Here is a 19366-nt window from a genome sequence, read left to right on the forward strand (position 1 = left end):
CTGGGATGAACCTGCAAATTTCTGGAATTTATAAGACATTTTTTTTGAAAGAACTAGAAATATTTTTCTCTCCTGGAAGTGGGTTGACTTTCACACCCTTTGCCATATTCCCTTTTGAATGATTTTTTGTTGAGGTTTGCACCTGGAGCTACAGTCTTTTCCAGGCTGTTTTAAGCTTTTTAGGAGTGAGAAGCAAGAGTTTTCTCCTAAATGCAAGATGCTGGGGGAGTTCTGAAGATGTACGTCACTGAAATGACTGCTCTGACCACCGTAGCACTAACAGAAGTCACAGCAACACCTCCCCAGGAGCTGCAGGTTGAGGAGGTTAAATGAGGAAGGGTTTTCACATCTGTGAGGGGAGAAGGGAGTTGTCTTACAGGTACCACTGATAACCTCTTTCCAATATCTCTTACACTCTGGAGGCGTGATGCCCTCCCCTAGCCATGCCCTGTCCCAGCAGATCTGCATCCTCATCAACTCCCACAGTCACTGGGGTGAAGTTTTCAGGCTCACCACCTCTGAGCTGAGCATCAGGCTCCTTCTCTCTAGGCTGCTGTTGGTTTTGTATCTGCAATGAAACACGGGTCACCACTTGCATAAGAAAACACCGTTTTTGCCCTGTCAGAGCAAGCCCGGAGATTTATTTTAGTGTACTTGTAATGCTGCTTAAAAGATTTGCTTTCCTGCTCTGTGCACCACTGCTGGAGCTTTGCTTGGGTCCCTCAGCCTCCCAGACAGCACACAGACCACCAAGTTGGGGAGCTGCTCCCCACTGCTTGTCTTCAGCGGTGCAGGCAGAGCTGACAGCCCAAGGAAGGAGTGCTGAGGCTGTGGGGGCAATGGTTTGTCAGGCAGGACAGTGAGTGCTGCAGGAATGCCAGTACCTTTCCCTGCTTCTGTGGGGCTGCTGGAGAGGTGTCACATCTGGGGCTGCCCCTCACAGCACCTGGGCATAGTGGTGGGACTCAGTCATCTTCAAAGCCTGTTGCTGAGACCAGGGAAAAGTCAGAAGGTCTGAAGTCCTCTTCTGCTCCTCTTCCTCATCCTCATTCTCCTCTAAGAAGAATTCAGATGTCCCAGACCCCTCCATGGGGGATGTGGTGGGGGTGCCTGGCTTGGACAGGCATGTGGGCTGAAGAGGTGGTGGGAAGCCCCCAGAGAAGGGAAGGCCCCTGGTGAGGGGTTGGTGGGGTTGGAGAAGGTGGAGACAGAGGCATGTGAAGCAAAAGTGAGCCCCAGAAGTGTCCTGTAGCCCTCAACATCTAGGTTCAACTTGTCCCTCAACTACTGAGTTCATTTGTATCCAAAATCTCACTACTCACCTCGAGTCAGTCAAAACAACTTAGCATCCCTCCCTTGGATGACACTGTCCCCTCCTAACTCACCCAGTGACTACTCCCTAGACCACCCCTTCATCACAGTCCTGCTCACTGCAACCTGCTTTTGTCCAGCATCCTCTCCCCAAGCTCACCCTGCTGCTACACCGAATTTTAATCCCACAGCTGTCAAGCCATAATGCCCTGGATTCCCAGAGCCAGCCCCCAGTCCAGCCTCTCAGCTGGGCCAAGCACTGTGGGCTCACACAGAGGAACCACACTGACCTTATCTCTCCTGGGAAGAAGAGGGCTCTGAGCCCCCATGGACCCCCCTCTCTTGCTGGAAGTCCTGTGTTCACTGCATGCTTCCCCTTCACCCCGTGGTAGGCACCCCAAAACTAATTCTCCAGCTGGAAAGCGGCCTGTTTAGTTTGTGCATGGAGATTGCATGAACCAGAAGAGACCCAGGTGAGCACCATGCAGGTGCTTCTGCTGTGAATGACAGGTTGAGCACCAAGAAAAGGGACTTGCAGAGATGGTCTGGAGGTTTTGGAGCCCTCCCAAACACACTGCCATCAGTTCAGACTCAGAAGCATTCCCATCTGCAAACAGAGGTGCACTTCACCCAGCTCTGCATCAGGGTGGGCTGTGAGAATTACTGACCACATTAGAGCTGGGTAAAGTCTGCTCATCCTCATTTTCCTTTGGCCTGTGGCAGCAGTGATCTCTTGTCCAGACACAGCTGCAGGAGCTGAGGGAGTTCATCCCGGGGTGGGTGATGGCACAGACTCCTGCATGCCCCGTGCTTGCCCAGTGTTTGGGGACATCTGGAATGACCTGGTCTCTCTCTGTCCCGCAGTGGGATTCTATCAATGAAATGGATGAATTTTTCAGCCCCATCCACACCTATCAAGTCTGTAATGTCATGACCCCCAACCAGAACAACTGGCTACGGACCAACTGGGTTCAACGGGATGGCGCACGGCGTGTCTATGCAGAGATTAAATTCACTCTGCGGGACTGTAACAGCATGCCAGGAGTGCTGGGCACCTGCAAGGAGACTTTCAACCTCTACTACCTGGAGTCCGACCGGGACCTGGGCACGAGCACCAGGGAGAGCCAGTTCATGAAGATTGACACCATCGCAGCTGATGAGAGCTTCACCAATGTGGACCTGGGGGTGAGGCGCCTGAAGCTGAACACGGAGGTGCGGGGCGTGGGGCCACTGAGCAAGAGGGGTTTCTACTTGGCCTTCCAGGACATAGGCGCTTGCATTGCCATCGTTTCAGTGCGGGTGTACTACAAGAAGTGCCCAGCAATGGTGAGGAACTTGGCGTCCTTCTCTGAGGCTGTGACTGGGGCAGACTCGTCCTCCTTGGTGGAAGTGCGGGGAGAGTGTGTGGGCCATTCGGAGGAGAGGGACACCCCCAAAATGTACTGCAGTGCTGAGGGAGAATGGTTGGTGCCCATCGGGAAGTGCGTGTGCAGTGCTGGCTACGAAGAGCAGCGGGATTCCTGCATGGGTGAGTCCCTGCTTCTTGCTAGCGGTGCCTGCAAGGGGAGGGATGGATGCAAGGGGCTTTTGCCTCTTTGGGGAAGGGCTGAGAACAGAAATCTGCTCAGAAAAACTTGGACATCCAGCTTCTGTGGAGGCCAAGGGCTGCCCAAGCCTTTGCTGGTTGGCTTCATGCTTCCAAACTGTGTGGCTGGTAAGACCAGCAAACTCCTTGGGAGCCCCTGTGAGCCTGACCATGACAGGCCCTGGTGCACAGGGCATAGCTTTGGGATGGGGACTGGCTTCGCAACGGGGGATGGCACCGGGACAGGGGCTGCCCTGGATCCATCTTTCTCTACCATGGACATCATGGCCCAGAGATCCCAGCCCAGTGCCTCTAGCAGCTCTGGTTGGTGCTGAGATCTCTGATGGTGCACTCCAGGAAAGCACAGCTTGGCCTTTCCAAAATGCCCCAACTCTCGCTTCCCTTTGGCAGGGGGTTTGAAAGCAAGAAATGCAGAAAGAAAAGTACTGAGCTTTTATGAAACAAGGTTATTGTGTCCATCCATCACCTCTCCCCGGGGTTGCTGCAGAGCTCTGCCATCTGGGGGTGCAGAGAGCCTTCCCGGGGGTCCTCTGTGCCGCTGGGCAGACTTCAAGCTGCCTACTGTACAAACTGTGATAAGGAAGCAGGGTGACCAGCAGCAGCCGTGCACCAGGCATGGGGACGTGTGTGTACAGAACACGGCGCTCAGGGCTCCCCATGAGAGCACTCCACACAGATTTGTTTGCTCTCAGTTTCTTTATGGGATATGTTTAGGGGAGCAGCACAAATAAAAGTGTGGGGTCTTTGTTTGAGTTTCGTGGAAACTTCAAGTGGAGCATTTGTCTTAGGGAGACTTGACACAAGGTTAGGACGTCTGATGTCGGACTGCAATGGATCCAGGTGCCACTGGGACCTGCGCTGGCCCCGGTGGGTCCCCAGCTACGCAGAGTGGGAAGGACGGGCAGAATAAATGCTTCTATCTGAAACTCCTCCTGTCTGCGACCATTGATTTGAAAGTCATTCTGGGATAGATCTGATAATTCAGAAAGGGTTGTCTTCTCCCCCATTAAAGAGTGGGTTCAAAATGTGCGTGGGGCCAGGCACATGCTACCACGGGAGGGGGCACTGGCAGGGGCTGCCTGGATGGCTGGGTCTGAGCCCCACGACTGCAAGGAGCTGTGAATTGGAGGTTTCGTTCAGAAGTGCCAAACACCCCTTCCCTGTATTCCCCTCCTGTGGTCCCCTACAGCAGACTCTGCCCCAGGAGATCACCACCCCAAAGCCTGGAAGCAGAGAGAAGGCCGTGGATCCATGTGCTCAGCCTGCCTCTTTTTCTGGTGTTTCCTTGGACATGATTGTCTCCCTCCTGGGAGCAAAGCTGTGGGAGAGCTCCTTCTCTGCCCTTCTGCCCTTTTTTGGTGGGATTGCCCCTACCCATAGGCACGGCACAGGAGGAAGTGTGGTCCAACCTGCCTCCCCGTATGAGGTGGGCACAGGCAGAAACTGGCCCTTCTTCATGCAGATGGACTCAGACCCGTGCTGCTCAACTAGCAATGCTCAACTAGCAATGCTCCCAGGTGAAGTTCTCCAGGGCTTGTGACATCAGAAACAGGACAGAAATCTCACTGGACTTTCTCTGACCTCAGTGTTGCCTCGCCCTCCTGCCTTCCCAGTCCCATTTATCCAGCTCCTTGAGCAGCGAGTTTGATAGCCCAGCATCAAGCAAGCAGGGGCAGCACCTCCTTCCTAGCATCTCCTTTGGTGGGTGGGTGTGGAGCAGGAGTACATATATTTACACACGAAAACAAACAGATGCAAATCTCTGATCTAAGCTTCTTGTGCTTGATTGGGGCAGAGTTCATTTTTCACAGTGAAAAGTGCCTTTCTGGAATGATTTATAACCCCAGTGGATCTGTCAGAGTTGGAAATTAGCCGTTTTAATTGTCAGGCGGACAAAAGCAGGATTCCAGTGGCTGTCGCCCCAGCAATTTTTCATTCTCTGTCACAGAGATGAGATGATATAAATCACTCCTTGTGGCCCTAATAATCTTTCTATAAATATCAGGGAAATTCATTTTTTGCTTGGGGGGAAAAAAATTAGAGAGAAGATACTTTGCCTCTATGACAGTGTTTAAAATGTGATTCCAAATTAATTTCCTTCCGCCTTTCACAGCCAGACGCCTTATTTGTCAAAGCTAAAGATGTTTGAACAGTGGAGGTTTCTCCCCCTCCTCTTTACCATTCATTTTTCTAAGGACCTGCCAGAGTGATGGAAGACAGCTCAGGAAACCAGATCATGGTCAGAGCTGTTCCCAGACCTTCAGAGGAGAAGGAAGGCTGTGCCACAGGGATAGGAAGGATGGTGTGAGGTGGGACGTGGTGGAGGATGTGTAGGAACCTAGGGACCTTCTCCACTCTTGTCCCCTTTACTGTCAGTCATCACCTTGGATGCCCCTTTGTTTGATCATTGCACTTACCCTGGCAGAATCCACATGTTCCATCTTCTGGTGATGTCCTGGTGTTGCTGTAAAGATGTGAGGGACAGTTTCTATGGGATCAGGGAGGGGCATCGGGGGTCAGGACCACACTAAGGATGCCAGCTAGCCTGGCATCAGATGTGTCCCAGCCCTGCATCACAGAAGACATTTGTCCCCCATAGCTGTGCCTCATGCATCTGCCTGATTTATCTTCAGAGGCACAGGGCCCCCTCTTCCAGCTGTGCTGGGCACGGGTGCTGCCATGCCTTATTGGGCAGAAACCGGGTCTGAGCATGAATTGCCACAGCTGCTAATGGGGTCTTGGGGTCTGCCAGCTTCTAAAATTCCTAGTTTCTAGTCCCACAGCACCTTCTACCACCAGAGATGAAACCCCTTGGGTTCTCTCTCCTCGGGCAGCACAGCCCTGCTGCCCCACTCACTTTTCCCCTCTGTTTTCAAAGTTCTGAAGGACTTCACTTCCCTTACCCCTGTCATCCACAGCCAGCCTCAGATGTGCTGCTCTTTTCTCCTTGAAATGCATCAGTCCACAGCAAGACATGCTGTGGACATCTCTTACACACAGCAAATAGCAACCACTCTGCCTAAATAGCAAAATAAGCAATAGCATAAGTGAAAAGGATCTGTCCCAGCAATTTATCAGATAAGAAGATAATCAAGCATAATTCATCTTACTTATATGCAGCTGCTGTACAGGACAAATAAAGACCCATTTCAATATGGTCAGTGCAATTAGAGAAATGAGAAAAGGGAGCACTTTAACCCTGGTTCTGCTTCTGGGGGAAGGGAAGAAACCCATAAGCCACCTCCTCAAACAGCCGTGAGGCTGGGAGCCAGGACATGTGTACCACGTCCCGTGGATGGATGGAGTGGGGGACAGGGAGGCTCAGGCAGGCGAGGACAGTGACTCTCCACCCACACCTCTCCTACCAGCCCCAGCCAGACCTTCTCTAGGGAGGGCTGCCAGGCTCCTGAGTCACCAAGGTTTTGAGTTTGTGGTGCTGGCATCAGGGTCAGCCTTTTGGGGTAGATCTGAATTATTCCTTGGACTGCATCCGTGAGCAAACTGGAAAGTTGGGCTAAAAGCTGTTTAGCTGATTGCGAGTTGTACATGCACAGACAGTCAGTTTGGAGCATCAGTAGCAGTGGCACGGCTATGGATCATGGTGCTGCTCTCTGGGAGCTGACACAAACCCAGCCAGCCAGCCAGCCACCAACCATGGAGACCTCCAGGAATGCAGAATCTCCCAGGAAGCATTTTCTTTAACAAACAAATGAAAAAGGGTAAAACAGAAGGGACAGGCTGTCTTCCCTGTTGTCAGAGCGGGTGGATGAGCTTTTGGCAGAAATGCCATTCCCAAAGAACATCTTTGAAGTATATCCTTGGGTTACAGGAGTGGTTCAGACATTTTTGTCTAATGTTTGGGACCAGGCATCTTAGCCTCTGGGTGTTCTGATTGCTCTGGCTGCTTTCCCTCTGCTGTGCTCCGGGGCTTCAGCTTGGCTGTTGCCTTTGGCTGGCAAACAGTGATGAGGGAGCAACAGTTAAGCTATTGCTGCTCCATCAGCCCATTTGCACATGAGGATGGGTGTTTGTAGCCTGACAGAGCTGAGTGGGAACAGCAGACAAACAGGGGTCTGATGTGTGTGGCTGAACAAGGATCTGACCCTGTGGTAGACTTCACCCAGCTCCGCTTAAGCTGAAAAAACGGCCTGTGTCCTCTGGACAAGGAGAAGAGGGGGAGGCTGTCACTGCTGGGACCCTTTCCCCTCCAGCTCCCAAACTGAAGGAGAGATGGGAATAGGATTGCTGGCCCCTCATGGACAAAACCCTCTGCTGCTGGGCTCTCTCATGCCTCCTGTGGCACATGGCTGGTGGAAATGGATCTGGAGAGTCTGGTTAGCAATCTGGAAGCCAGTTAATTTTTTCCAGTTGGTGGGATTCATGCTGATGAACCAATCAGCAAATTTAATGTACCTTAAACCTTCCTCATGGGCAACTTTAATCGAGCAATTAAAGCACCACAGCATTGCTAATTAAGAGGAGAAAATACCCAGCTTGGTAATTATGTGCTTGTGAATACAGTTTTGCATCCATGGGTCTTTATGAAGAAAGTCAGTGGAGACTGCCTTTCCACCTGGTGGGGCAAGGGGGAAGCAGAGCTATATGGTGTGAAAGGAGGGGAAACCCCATCCAGCTGCACTCCATCACCCATGTACTGTGCTGGTGGGCACAATCCTGGCCACACAGGGTCAGGGTAAGCCCTAGAAGCACCAGGGGACAAAATGACACAGGTGAAGCCATTGGCAGGGGAAGCCAGGTCAGAGACATGGACTCCAGCTGTGCTGGGCTGAGCAATGACCTGCAGCCACAGCAGCAAAGCTTTGCAGCTGTGTGAACAGATGTGGTCCAGATGCTGATGTTGAGAGTGGAGGAAAGGCGGAGACATGCGACCTGCTCTCCTTGGGCTTGGGTGTGAGGGGACAGGCCCCTTTGTCCAGTGCACTGCAGTTGAGGACCTCTGGATACCTGCCCAGGGAGACCACAGCCTGTGCAGAAAGGGTGGAGAAGCACACAGAGAGGTGTGCTAGTGGGTTAAGAGAGCCCACCAGAGCCTTGATCCATTCGCTTCTCCTCTGAAACTCCTTATCCCTTTCTCACTCAGAGATGTTCTGAGAAGCCTCAGGTTTCTCTCTCCTTTTTCTAACAGTGATTTTTTTCCCATCTGTATAAGAATATCACACAGTAACTATGAGCTCCTTGTGTTGTGTCTTCATGTGAAACAGCCGATACAGGCTGCTCTGTTGGAAATGGGACACTGGTTTTGCTGGGCTGACTCCAAGCAAAACCCCTTTTTCCTGGCTTTGAGCTACACGGAGCCCCCCGAAATGTGCGTGGGGGTCACATGTGTCTCTGTCAACCTCTGGGATTTCAGGGCACCCATTACCAGACTGGGCTCCAGCTCCCTTAGGTCCTGTCTGGCAACATATGTACGATATATAAAGGCTACAGATAAATGTGCATCAAAATACCCTGTCACTACAACTCCAGACAAACACATTGGAATATGTTTCATGTTTCTTTGCAAACCAGTGTGGATTTCAAGGAGACTTCCCATGAAAGTCCCAGCGCACACATGCCATCTCCAAGCCACAGGCTTGGTGTCTGTGTTGCACCTCAGTGACGCCTGCTCAGAGTCTCCTACGTGTGCTGGCAGAGTACCAGGCTGTCGTACCCAGAGCTAGACTGCACCAATGCCCTGGGTGCCCACCGCAGAGGGTTTCTGCTGTGAGTGTACCAAAATAAACCTTTCAAGGACATGAGCAGTGATAGTTTCAAAGATGCGCTATGAAAGCTATGCAAACATCCTTTCCGTGATGCCAGGCAAGAAAATAAAAGAACCTTAGTGACTTACAAGATTTTCATTGTTGGTTTGCAAGCCAGTCAGCTGCTTTGTAAAATACAGGCAAAACCAGCTGGTAAGATTATATTGCCTTCTGTTTATCCCATGCAAAGCCCCACATCCTCAAAAAAAAAAAAAAAAAAAAGGTAGAACATAAGATAGGACTTTTCAGGATCCAGGTATCACACCTCAGATGGGTACAGACTGCAAAGATGATGTGTCAGAAACAAAAATTACTTGCAAAGTTTGGGCTGGACATTAGGAAAAACTGCTTCTGCTGGAGGATTATCCAGCCCTGGGATGGGATCCTTGAATTCACATTTGCCTTGTACCAGGACTTCCAGCTTATAGTCCCAGACCTGGCTGCTAATTAGCCTGTTTGTGTGTGCATGGCTAATTTAGCTCAGCGAGCATGCTGGAGAAGGCAGGGTGCAAGGCAAGGTGATCTCAGTATCTCCAGCACCTTCATTCCCTCCTCTAAAACTCAAGCAAGCAGCCAATTGCAATTTACTAGGAAAACAAAACAGAGCAGGCCCCCCAACACCTAAAACTATTTTTTTTTTCTTTTTTCTTTTTTTTTTTTTATGGTTAGGAACAAACAAAAAGGACAGAGATGACTGCAGAGCTGCCCTTTCCCCACCAAAATAAGAATGTTTTTTTTGTCCCTGGCTGAATATTTTATTGTTTACCACTCTTCCTCTAAGTTTGTCGTATTTAGCTGCTGACATAGATGAAGGGTGAGAATGATGCTAGGTTGGAGTTTCAAGGTATTGATGGGGATAAAACAAATTTCATTTGTGCTTGGTAGGTCTCTGTAGTCCATGTAAGAAGTGCTGAAGAGCAGCTGGACTGTGATGGACAGATCTGGCAGCGCTCAAAGACCTTCACCAGTTTTGGAATGTGGTTTTTTTGGTTTGAAATCTTCCACAGAATTTGTCCAGGTTCAGGTCATGAACACAGGTTGTTGCTCTGGATTACCAATGTGCAGGTGCCTGAAAAGCCATTGCTGGGGAGTTTAGAAACAGGCAGACTGCAGGAAAGACCTGGTGTCTTGCACCAGTACTTACACTGGAAATGCAATCGAGGCTGGGGAGTTTAAATTCACTACCAGCATATTTGGAGGTCTGGTGTGCTCGCCTTGCATGGGGAAGACGCTCCTCATCCCACAGAGCAGTAAGATCATGCCAAAAATTTGTTCTGTACTTGGCATGCGACCTAGATCCCACCCATGTCACTGCTTCTTGTGTGACGACTTCTTCCCCTTCCTGAAAATAACATGCTGCTGCTGACACTTCCCCATGGAGGAGAAAGGGATCCAAAAGCTGTTGGTGCTCAGCTGTGCGGGGGTGAGGGCTGTGCTGGCCCCTGTGATGCTCTGCTCTTGCTTCTGCTGGAGTGATGGGCACCCTTATTTTAAAGCTCAGCCCCTGTATATATCCATAGACAGATGCACGCAGTGAGAGGACTCACATACCCTCCAAAGCTGCATATTGGTTCCTGCATTAAATCCTTGGTGTTTTCTATGTCCTTTTTCATTTATGTATTTTTGCTCCCTGAAGCCTTGCAGCAGGGATCCAGGGTTACCTCCAGCACTGTCATCTGCAGGGGTGGCTCCCATTCAGGCTGCTCCTTCCTGAACACGGTGTTTTCTGGGTTTGTTTTTGGTCTGGTGAAAACTGTTTATTTTCAGAGCCTTGGATAGTTCTGTCTAAAACCCTCCGATAAGACTGAGTTTAGGAAACAGCTTTTTTTGAATTCTAGCATTAGGTCACCTGTTTCCATCAAACTCCTGCAAGCTGTAGTGTTTCCCCAAATAAGCTTTATACAAAAGCCTTTACTCTGAGAGTGTGCCAGGCTGTCTCACCTACATAAGTCTGCACAGCATCACCTCAGCTCTGCTCCCATAGAAGGATGTCTGTACCAGGCAGCAGGGCAGCACTCACAGCAAACTGGTATTTGGATGTTTCCTGCTTTTTTTTTTTGTTTTTAAAGATGTAGGGAAGAAGAGCAGGACAGAGTCAGGGGTGCTTTCAACAGTACTGAATTCAAGGCAAGAGGTAAGGTCTTCTGATTTTTCTGTAGCAGCATCATGGAGATGTCCAATTTGGGATGCAGCCAGTCTGGACCACCATGGTTCCAGTTTCCCCAGCAATACGAGTGGAATTACTCCACTTGGAAGAGCAGGGGCCTCCTTACACAACATGTCCTGGTGGCTATGAAATAACGGTGTTGAGCAAGAAGCCATGCAGGGTGCCTTTTGCTGCATGTGCCATTTGCTTGCAGCCTGATGAGTAGGGTTTTGCTAGCTTTGCAAAATCTTCATGGGTGAAAACTTCCCCTGTTCCACTCTCTGCAAGATTCAGGGTCTGAAGGAGTGTGAGATGGGTTGAATTGTGGGAAGAAGGGCCAAGCAGTGGGGAGGTGATGTGAGGTGGAGTCTGGGGTGATATGAGACAAGTTCAGGTGTGTAGAGTGGTGTGACAGGTTGTAAGGTAATACTGGGGGTGGGAAGGGTTGTGAGCTGTGCAAAGGGGCTGGAGGTGGGAACTGGGCTGTGTGAAGGGCTATAAGGTGGTGCTCAGGGCCTAGAGGTAAAACAGTGATCAGGGGTGTGAAACAGTGTGGAGACAAGCAAAGGATGCACAGAGCATCAGCAGGGCTGTGGGATGATGCATGATCTAGGGACCAAAAGTTTGCCTGAGAGCACCAGCCCAGCCAGCCCCCAAAACCCTCTCCAGACCACTGACCAATTTGGGGACAGAGCCAGGGCTGACCTGGGACTGCAGGGAAAGGGGAGCACAGCCTTGTAAACACACAAGGTTTGGGGCAATGAAGCAGATGCCTCTTTTTAAGACACGACTGTAAATAACATGCTTCTGTTTCCATGTCTGTGCCATGTGGGAGCTGAGATTGGAGGCATCATACTGAAACTGGATTGATAGGAGCTGGGATTTTCTGTGCTAGCTTCTCCTGCAGCTTGGAGGGCTCTGGGACTGGTGCCTGCCTCTGGCTGTCACAGTGGCTATGACACCCTTATTTCCATCTCTCTCTTCCCAGCACTGCCAAATGGAGGTACATGGCTGCTCTTCTGATGCTTGCTGATGCCCAGCTTTGTTCCAGGGTCAGGGAAGGGGGCAATTGGCATTAGTACTGTGGAGCTGCCCCATGGCATCCTCTCAGCTGTGCCCTGGCCCTGCCCAAACCTCCTGGGCTGAGGATGGAGCCAAGAGGGAGTGACACAGGGTTGATGCTCGCATTTGCAGTCCCTTGGTGGTCCCACCAGGGCCACCCGCAGAGCACTAGTCCCAGATGGCAACTTCAGACTAAGAAAAGTGGCTCGTTCCTGGCTAGTGTATCCTCGACAGGTTCATCTATCATCTCCTGAGCTCTGCCAGCTTATTAGCAGATGTTGTCCTGTCCCCAGAGGACGGAGAGGGAGGGAAACAAATGGACCAAACTACAGATGGCTGGCAGAGCCCTCCCCACGCTCACTGTTTCTGAGACAAGCCTGCTGCTCTGAGGCCCCTTGAGCAGGCGATGCATGAGAGAGTGGGGCTGGTGGGCTGGGAAAAACAGGCAATATGTGCTATGAGGGACAGAGAATCTGTGGAATCCCCATGGTATTGACCCCAAGAGGCTGGGGTGATAACTGGGGACCCACCAGGGGGCTGGAGATGTGCTCTGCCAAGCACAGGTTTACCGTTGGTTCTCATAGGCTCTGCTTGTGACACTGGGACCAGTCAGGTGTCTGGGCTGCAAGCCCAGCCCAGATGTGCAAATCTTGAGCTGGGCTGCAGGCAAAGTTCTACTGTTGTCCCATGTGCACTGCAAAACCACATTGTGAGATGTAACTGCAAGGACAGGCAGCCTTGGCTGGGTTTTGCAGGGGGAAAAGCACTGGGGACAGAAGGAGGACAGCTGTAGCAGAACTTTTGGTGGTCCACAAAGAAGCAGGACCTGAGATCCTCAGACACATGGTAAGGGTATCAACTGCATAAAATAATAAAAAAACCCCATCCCCACCTCTACAGGGCTCCTGAGAGGGCACTTCTGGCAGGTGGCAGTAGCTGGTTTCAGTGAAGACAGCAGGACAACGGTTCTGCACCTTCCTGCTGGGTGGATTCAGATTTTGGTGGCTTCAGTGTGTGCTACAACCATGGCTGTGGAGATCTGTAGATTTTAGACCTGATGTGTTTGAATTTTTCCTGCTGGACACTTCTCTGATGGTTTGGTCTTACCAGAGATAACCCAGGAGGTCCTGGTCTTCCACGTCACTGGCTTGGCATGAAAGAGCTCAAAACAGAGCAGGATTTGCCTGTCATCCTGTACTGTAGGGATTCCATATCTTGTGTAGGTTCCAAGCTCGTGTCCTGTCTCCCATGCCTGTGAAAGGCTTTGCATGCATGTCCTCCTTCCATCTCAAGCAAACATGGAGACACACGGAGATGCATGACCCCATCCAGAGCAGTGCCTGCCCCAGCCCCAGTTGCTCTCCAGGCCTCCTCATGTGCTTGTGCTGTCCAGGTGCTGGGAGGTGGCTCTCAATGGCTCTGCCCTGGAGCATAAATTCTCCCGTAATTTGTCATTTAGGATAATTTTCCCCCTGAGTGCATCTAAAACAATTGTGAATCATTGCTATAGGTAATTAACAGGTTTTTTTACAGTATTAAATACTGAGTGATTACAATTGCTTAGTGCAGTTTGTGTTCCCATCCTTCCTGCTGGCATCTGTCCATACCTGATACAGCAGTGATTTCTCTGAACTTAATTAAATATTGGTGAGGGGAACCACTGCACTGGTTCTTGATCAAGAGTCCCTAGTTGCTGGTTCCTGCATGGGTACAGATGATGGTGATTTTCAGGTACAAGGTGGGGTTCACACAACAAGTTGAAGGCATCAAATCCTGGCATGCGTACTGGCTAGCATGGACTGTGGGGCTGTCTGGTTGCTTGGTTCCCATCTGGTAGGCTGTGCTCATGCTGTGTCTTCATCCTTTTCCACACAGAGGAACTGGGAACTTTTCTTTCTTAGAGATTTGGTTTGGTTTTTTTCCCTAGCTGACTACCCCCCAGATTTGTCCCCACCTGAGAACAGGGTGTAACAGCACTTGCCTCAGTCTTACACCCAGAACCAAGATGTTGCAGACTGGAGGGTGTTGCAGCATCAGGCAAAGAGCACTCAGTAAAGGCAGAGAGTCCCTGGCTCTCTTGGTGTGTGGCATAACAGGGAGAAGTCAGCACCAGAGCTTGGCAAACGTCCCAGACTCTCCTTGGTGTGGTTGGCTGGGGACAGCAAACCTCCTTTCCCAGCTCCCCTGTTTTCTCTCCTCTTCTGATGCCCTTGAGGAGGTGAAAGGTGTCGCGAGAGATGCGGAGCAAAGCCAGCCCTGAGCTACTGCAATTTCCTTGTGAGTCGCATCTGCCTTCCCTTGCATCCCCACATTTGGGCATTTCTGCTCCTTGTGCTGATGCTGTTCTGGGGCTGGAGGAGCAGGGATTTGGGAACAAAACCTGGAACTTCTGGCCTTTGCTTTTTCGAGCCTGCTATACCAAGCTGTGATACCAACATCTCTGGCATGTGCAGCACGTGTACATCCTGCTGGTGGTATTTCTCCCTTGTCTCTAAAGTAGCATTCAGTGCAAAACTGCCACAGATGCTAGTGACAGAGTCTGAAGAGGGAGAAGAAAGCCAGTAGGGAAGTGTGTGGCTGGAGCATAGACTTCAGCTGCCATTACTGGAAGCAGCTCAGTTATAAAGAGGCCATTGTATTACTGTGCAGCGTGCGATATGTGAAATACGTTGGTAGCAATCAGTCCAGGGAGATCTGTGGTGAGAAAGGAGTGTTATTAATAAAAAAGAAAATAATCACCTAGAAGGAGAACAAATAGCCAGCATGGAGGGACCCAGACCACCAGGGATGCTGAATGGCAAACAACTCTTCTAAATGCTTGGAAGCAAAAATTGAGGCTGTGTGTAGAGGTGGCCACTGGACATAAAGACGGGAAAATGAAGGTATTACTACCTTAGTAGGGAAAACCAGAAATGAGTCAGAGCCAGGTTTATTGCTTGAATCGCTGGAACTGATCCTAGAAGTACTTGATGATACGGGGACCAAGACAGAGACTTTTTTCTTACTCGGAGTTGAAATCTACAAGAGAGGAGAAATCCTTCTATTCCCAGACAGATACCTGACACGCCACACGTCACTCTTGAGCTAATCGATTTTTCTAACAAGAGACAAGTTGTTTGTTTGTGTGACAAATGATTCACCCAAGGGGCTGCTGGGAGAGGTGGGGGTAGGACAGAGCAGACTGATGCCAGCCCTGACATGGGATGATCATGTGCTCCTGCTGCACAACCTCCAGCACCAGGAGGAGGCAAAGCAACTGGAGGTGGGTTGTGTTGTCAGAAAAAACTCAGGCTGGCTCATTTGGCCCTGCTGTCCCTCTGCAGAGAGCAGACTGCATGTGTGCACTGTCAGTCTGCTGCAACGTGAATCAAGAGAGGGTGTTTGCCCTTTGTTTTGTGAAAGGAAACTTGTTGATTTGTATAGCAGCACACCAGGGGCTTGCAGAGGAACATGAACCATGTCCCAGGTGTGGAGCTTTTAATTCTTGAAAGCACCCACACGGGTGTTCTTGGGCACCTGAGCACACCCAGCATGATTAGTGTGGCAACTAATGACAGTGCTGTAAATTTGCCCCATAAATGGTGGTTCTTAGAACAGTTAACAAGGTGATTTCCAGTGCTGCCTGGTTTGATCTTTGCAGTGCTCCCTGCCCTGAGGTCAAGCGGTGGCCCAGAGGAGTGGCTGCAGTGGGGAGAGCTCTGGGTAGCAGTCATGGGTGCAAGGAGAGTACCTCGAGCTTTGCAGGCAGCTCACAAAAAGCAGAGGGACCCAAGTCTGCTTATGAAACAGTGGGGAACAGGTACAGTACAGCCTTGGGGGAGAGACAAAAGGAGTTTTCACAGAGGCTGGTTCCAACTGGCCAACTGGAGGGAGACTCACTCAGGCATTGGGGAAAAGGATTGGTTTCCCATGCACTGGGATGGGAATAAGAGGGATAAGAGTGGGGTCCAGCTTTGCACTGGTGGGATTTGCCAAGCTGTGGGCTGCTGCTCCTCCAGGCACATCCCTCTGACCTCTGCCCTCCTCTGCAGCCTGCCAGCTGGGATTTTACAAGTCAGCCCCCGGGGACCAGCTATGTGCAAAGTGCCCCTTGCACAGCCATTCGGAGAGCCGGGCAGCCCGCATGTGCCGCTGCGACAGCAGCTTCTACAGGGCGGTGCAAGACCCCCCCTCGGCCGCCTGCACGCGTGAGTACCCTGACTGTCCAGGTGCCCATCCACGCTGCAGCGGGGCAGGCGGCACATCCTCAGACACAGCAGATGCTCCCTGCCTGAGCCCAGCATACACCCTTGCCTCTGTGCATGCTGCCCAAGGCACTGGAGCAGCCTTTCAACCTCGGGTCTCCCTTTGGCTCATGAGCTGAGATCCCCTCAGCTACAGTCCCTCACTGTCCTCTGCCTCATCCTCATCCTGCTGCTCTCCAAACATGCCTGGCCAGAGTCTGCTCCCTTCCTGGGGCTCTCTCCTGTGATGGAGCAGGGTGAGACCACGGCTCTGCTGGCAAACTCACCTGCTCATGCACCAGCCAGCGTGCCAGTCACTTGCTGGCTGCTTTCCTTTGCAGAAGTGCCCAGGGTAGTCAGACCCGTGGGAGGCCATGGGGCAGTGCAAGTGTTGCTGTGTTCTCCTTCGCTGTGGGGGGACAGTGGCACTAGCGTTTGTCATGTGGTTTCAGCTCAGTTCTCTGCAATAGGTTGCTTTGAGGGGCACAGTGCTATCGAAAGGGAAGAAGAACATCCCAGGAGGACAACTCCTCTCTGTAGTTGGTCCGGGAGGGCAGAAAGGTGTGAGGCTGCCAGCTGAAGCCAGGGTGAAAGACAGGTCAGCAACATCTGACTTGTGTTTCCCTAGGGGATATCCACCCAAGATTGTTAATCTCCCCAGGAAATGTGAATTTACCCTTCCCTTCAGATGAGTGGGTCCTGTTCTCCACTGTCCAGCTCATCAACACCTTGGCTTATCCCCCAAAAGCTTCATGTATCCCCATTGCTTCCTGCTTCTCCCAGAAGAAACATCAGCTCTTGCCTGCCTGGCATTTGACATCCTGATCCAGAGCATCTTATCTCCATGGCATTTCACCCTGACACCTGTCTGTGTCTTTGCTCTTTTCTGTTTGGAGCATTTCCCTCTCAGGGCAGCTCTGTATTCCCTGTAGCATCATTTGTACTCACAGGTACATGCTGCCCAAGGTGCATCTCTCTGTTGGTCCCATGTCCCAACACACTTCAGTCCCAACACACTTCAGCTGCCCCTGCACTGCTTGAACCTCTGCTTCTTTTCCAGGCCCCCCCTCTGCTCCTGTGAACCTGATCTCCAGTGTAAATGGCACCTCAGTGACACTGGAGTGGGGCCCACCCTTGGACAAGGGGGGACGCGCTGACATCGTGTACAACGTGGTCTGCAGGCGCTGTGCAGGGGACGCTGGACAGTGTGAAGCATGCGGCAGTGGGATCCGCTTTGTGCCCCAGCAGATGAGCCTGGTGCAGGGAGCACTGACGGTGACCAACCTCCTGGCCCACACCAACTATTCCTTTTGGGTGGAGGCCGTCAACGGTGTCTCCGACCTCAGCCTGGAGTCCAGAAGAGCTGCAGTTGCCAACATCACGACAAACCAGGCAGGTAGGAGGAGCAGACACCCCCCCGCCAGGCTTTGCCTGTGTGGGTGATGCTGATGTTGCTCCAACATTGCCCCAGCCAGTATCTGCAGGAGCCAGAACCTGCCCTAGCAGCCAAAGGCTGGTTTGGTGATGGGCATGGGACCCCCTGGAGATGTGACCTCTATCCTCTCTGCTGCTGGAGGTGGGTTCAGGGAGCCAGGGTGGGCTGGACACAAGCTTCTGCCCAAGGCAACCCTTACCCTTCTCTAGTTCATAGTATCCTTTTTCATCCTCCTCTCCCTCCACTTCAGCCTGCAGCCGCTGGTGGAGGCTTCTTTTCTGCAGGAGACAAGGGGCACAGAGAACACTTGTTTATTGACAGGAACACTAAGTAGGGCATGAATCTTTCAGGCTGTTCCTCCAGCCTTCTGTCCCTTCCCAAAGGGCCAAGCAACAGTTTATGCTCTGATCTTAGCTCACGCCAATGCCAGGCCCTGGCAGGTGACAGCAATGTTTGCTGGGAAAAGTCTCTCTCATACATGTCTCATCCCTTGCTGTGAAATGCTCTTTCCCCAGGAAATACTTTGAGCAATGTTGTAGTCCAGATGGGCCACGACCTTTCTGCAGGGTCACCTGGGCATCCCCCCAGAGCAGAGCCTGGCTAAGCCCCCTTCCATGGAGCACGCTGTAGGCAGAGAGGACAGGGCAGGAACTGGCCCTTCTTGTTAATCCTCCCAGTTGGAAAGAAGCCCGAAGGAACTTCCTGTGAGGCTGAGCCCCTTCTGCTCTCATGGCGGCAGTGCCAGCAGGAGAAACCCGGGGAGCCTTGCTGGGTTAGCTCAAGGCTGACATGAGAATAAGGCCCTTTTGTTACTAGTGCCTGCCCATAGCCCTTCTTCAGCACTCTGTTGAACCCACGTGAAAATGGCTCAGTTTTGCTGGCTCGCTCCTGCATGATCCCTCCAAGTGCTGATGAGCAGCATCAGCCTGATGCCTTGGAGGGGGGTGCTCTCAGGAAGTGCTGAATATTCCCATTTCACACTCTCTGATGGAAAGTGGATGCTGAGTAGGTGCTGTGAAACCAGCGGGGCTGGGAATTTGGTAGTGATTGAAGTTCAGCTGCCGTGCCTGTGCAGTGCTCCAGCTACTGCACACCACAGAGCATCCTTGCCTGCCAGAAGGGGCTGAGGGGCACCTGCTGCACTGCTTGGGTTGGCTTGCCCATGCTGGGTACTGGTCTCTCTTGTCCTCCCAGCCCCGGGCGGCTGAGCAGGGCAGGAGTGGGTGCAGCAGAGATGCCCTGGGGCTGTTTGGAGAGATAGCATTGCACATGCCCAAGGGGTTTAGCTGGTTCCCACCATCCCACCCTGTCCCATCTCCCTGGGATCCTGTGTCCCAACAGTGACTTCTGCTTCTCAGAGGAGCCAGCTCGAAAATGAACTGAGCTATAACTGCTGCCTCTCAGTCCCTGGTGCCCTACTGCTGCTGCAGCCCCTATGTCCTCTTTTGGTCTCTGTGCTGCTCCAGCAACCCCTCTGCACTGCAACCATGGCAGACAGCAGCTCCATCTTCCCTCCACATCCCATTTTTCATTCAGCAGTTAGGGTTGTAAGGGGTGCCTGACCCCTTCCCATGAGTCGGACCCAATGGCTGCACCACCCCACTCTCTGGGGTCCTTTGAAGGGATGATTTTCCCAGAGGGAAAAGAGGCCAGTGAGTTGGCTCCTCTGGCTGTGGCAGCTCCAATTCAGACACAGCAGGTAAAAGGACTGATTCACAGGCTTCCAGTCCAGGCCCAGGCAGATGACAAGTATCTCAGGGCAGGAGAGCACCCCCAGGGTACGTTTAGACTGCTGCTTAGTCCCTGATCACCCCTCTGGGC

At 51.7% G+C, this 19366-nt stretch overlaps 1 protein-coding gene across 2 annotated transcripts in view; it reads left to right on the top strand.

Moving 5' to 3' along the window:
- Positions 1–19366, top strand: part of EPHA8 (EPH receptor A8) — a 50428-nt gene that overhangs the window by 20336 nt on the left and 10726 nt on the right. For both annotated transcript variants that reach the window (XM_074892556.1, XM_074892557.1), the window contains 3 exons: positions 2176–2839; positions 15919–16074; positions 17171–17506. In XM_074892556.1, the coding sequence (XP_074748657.1) occupies positions 2176–2839; positions 15919–16074; positions 17171–17506 (1156 nt within the window). The remainder of the gene's footprint in view (positions 1–2175; positions 2840–15918; positions 16075–17170; positions 17507–19366) is intronic.

This window comes from Strix uralensis, chromosome 23 (assembly GCF_047716275.1).
Source record: "Strix uralensis isolate ZFMK-TIS-50842 chromosome 23, bStrUra1, whole genome shotgun sequence".
In the NCBI taxonomy this organism is placed as follows: domain Eukaryota; kingdom Metazoa; phylum Chordata; class Aves; order Strigiformes; family Strigidae; genus Strix; species Strix uralensis.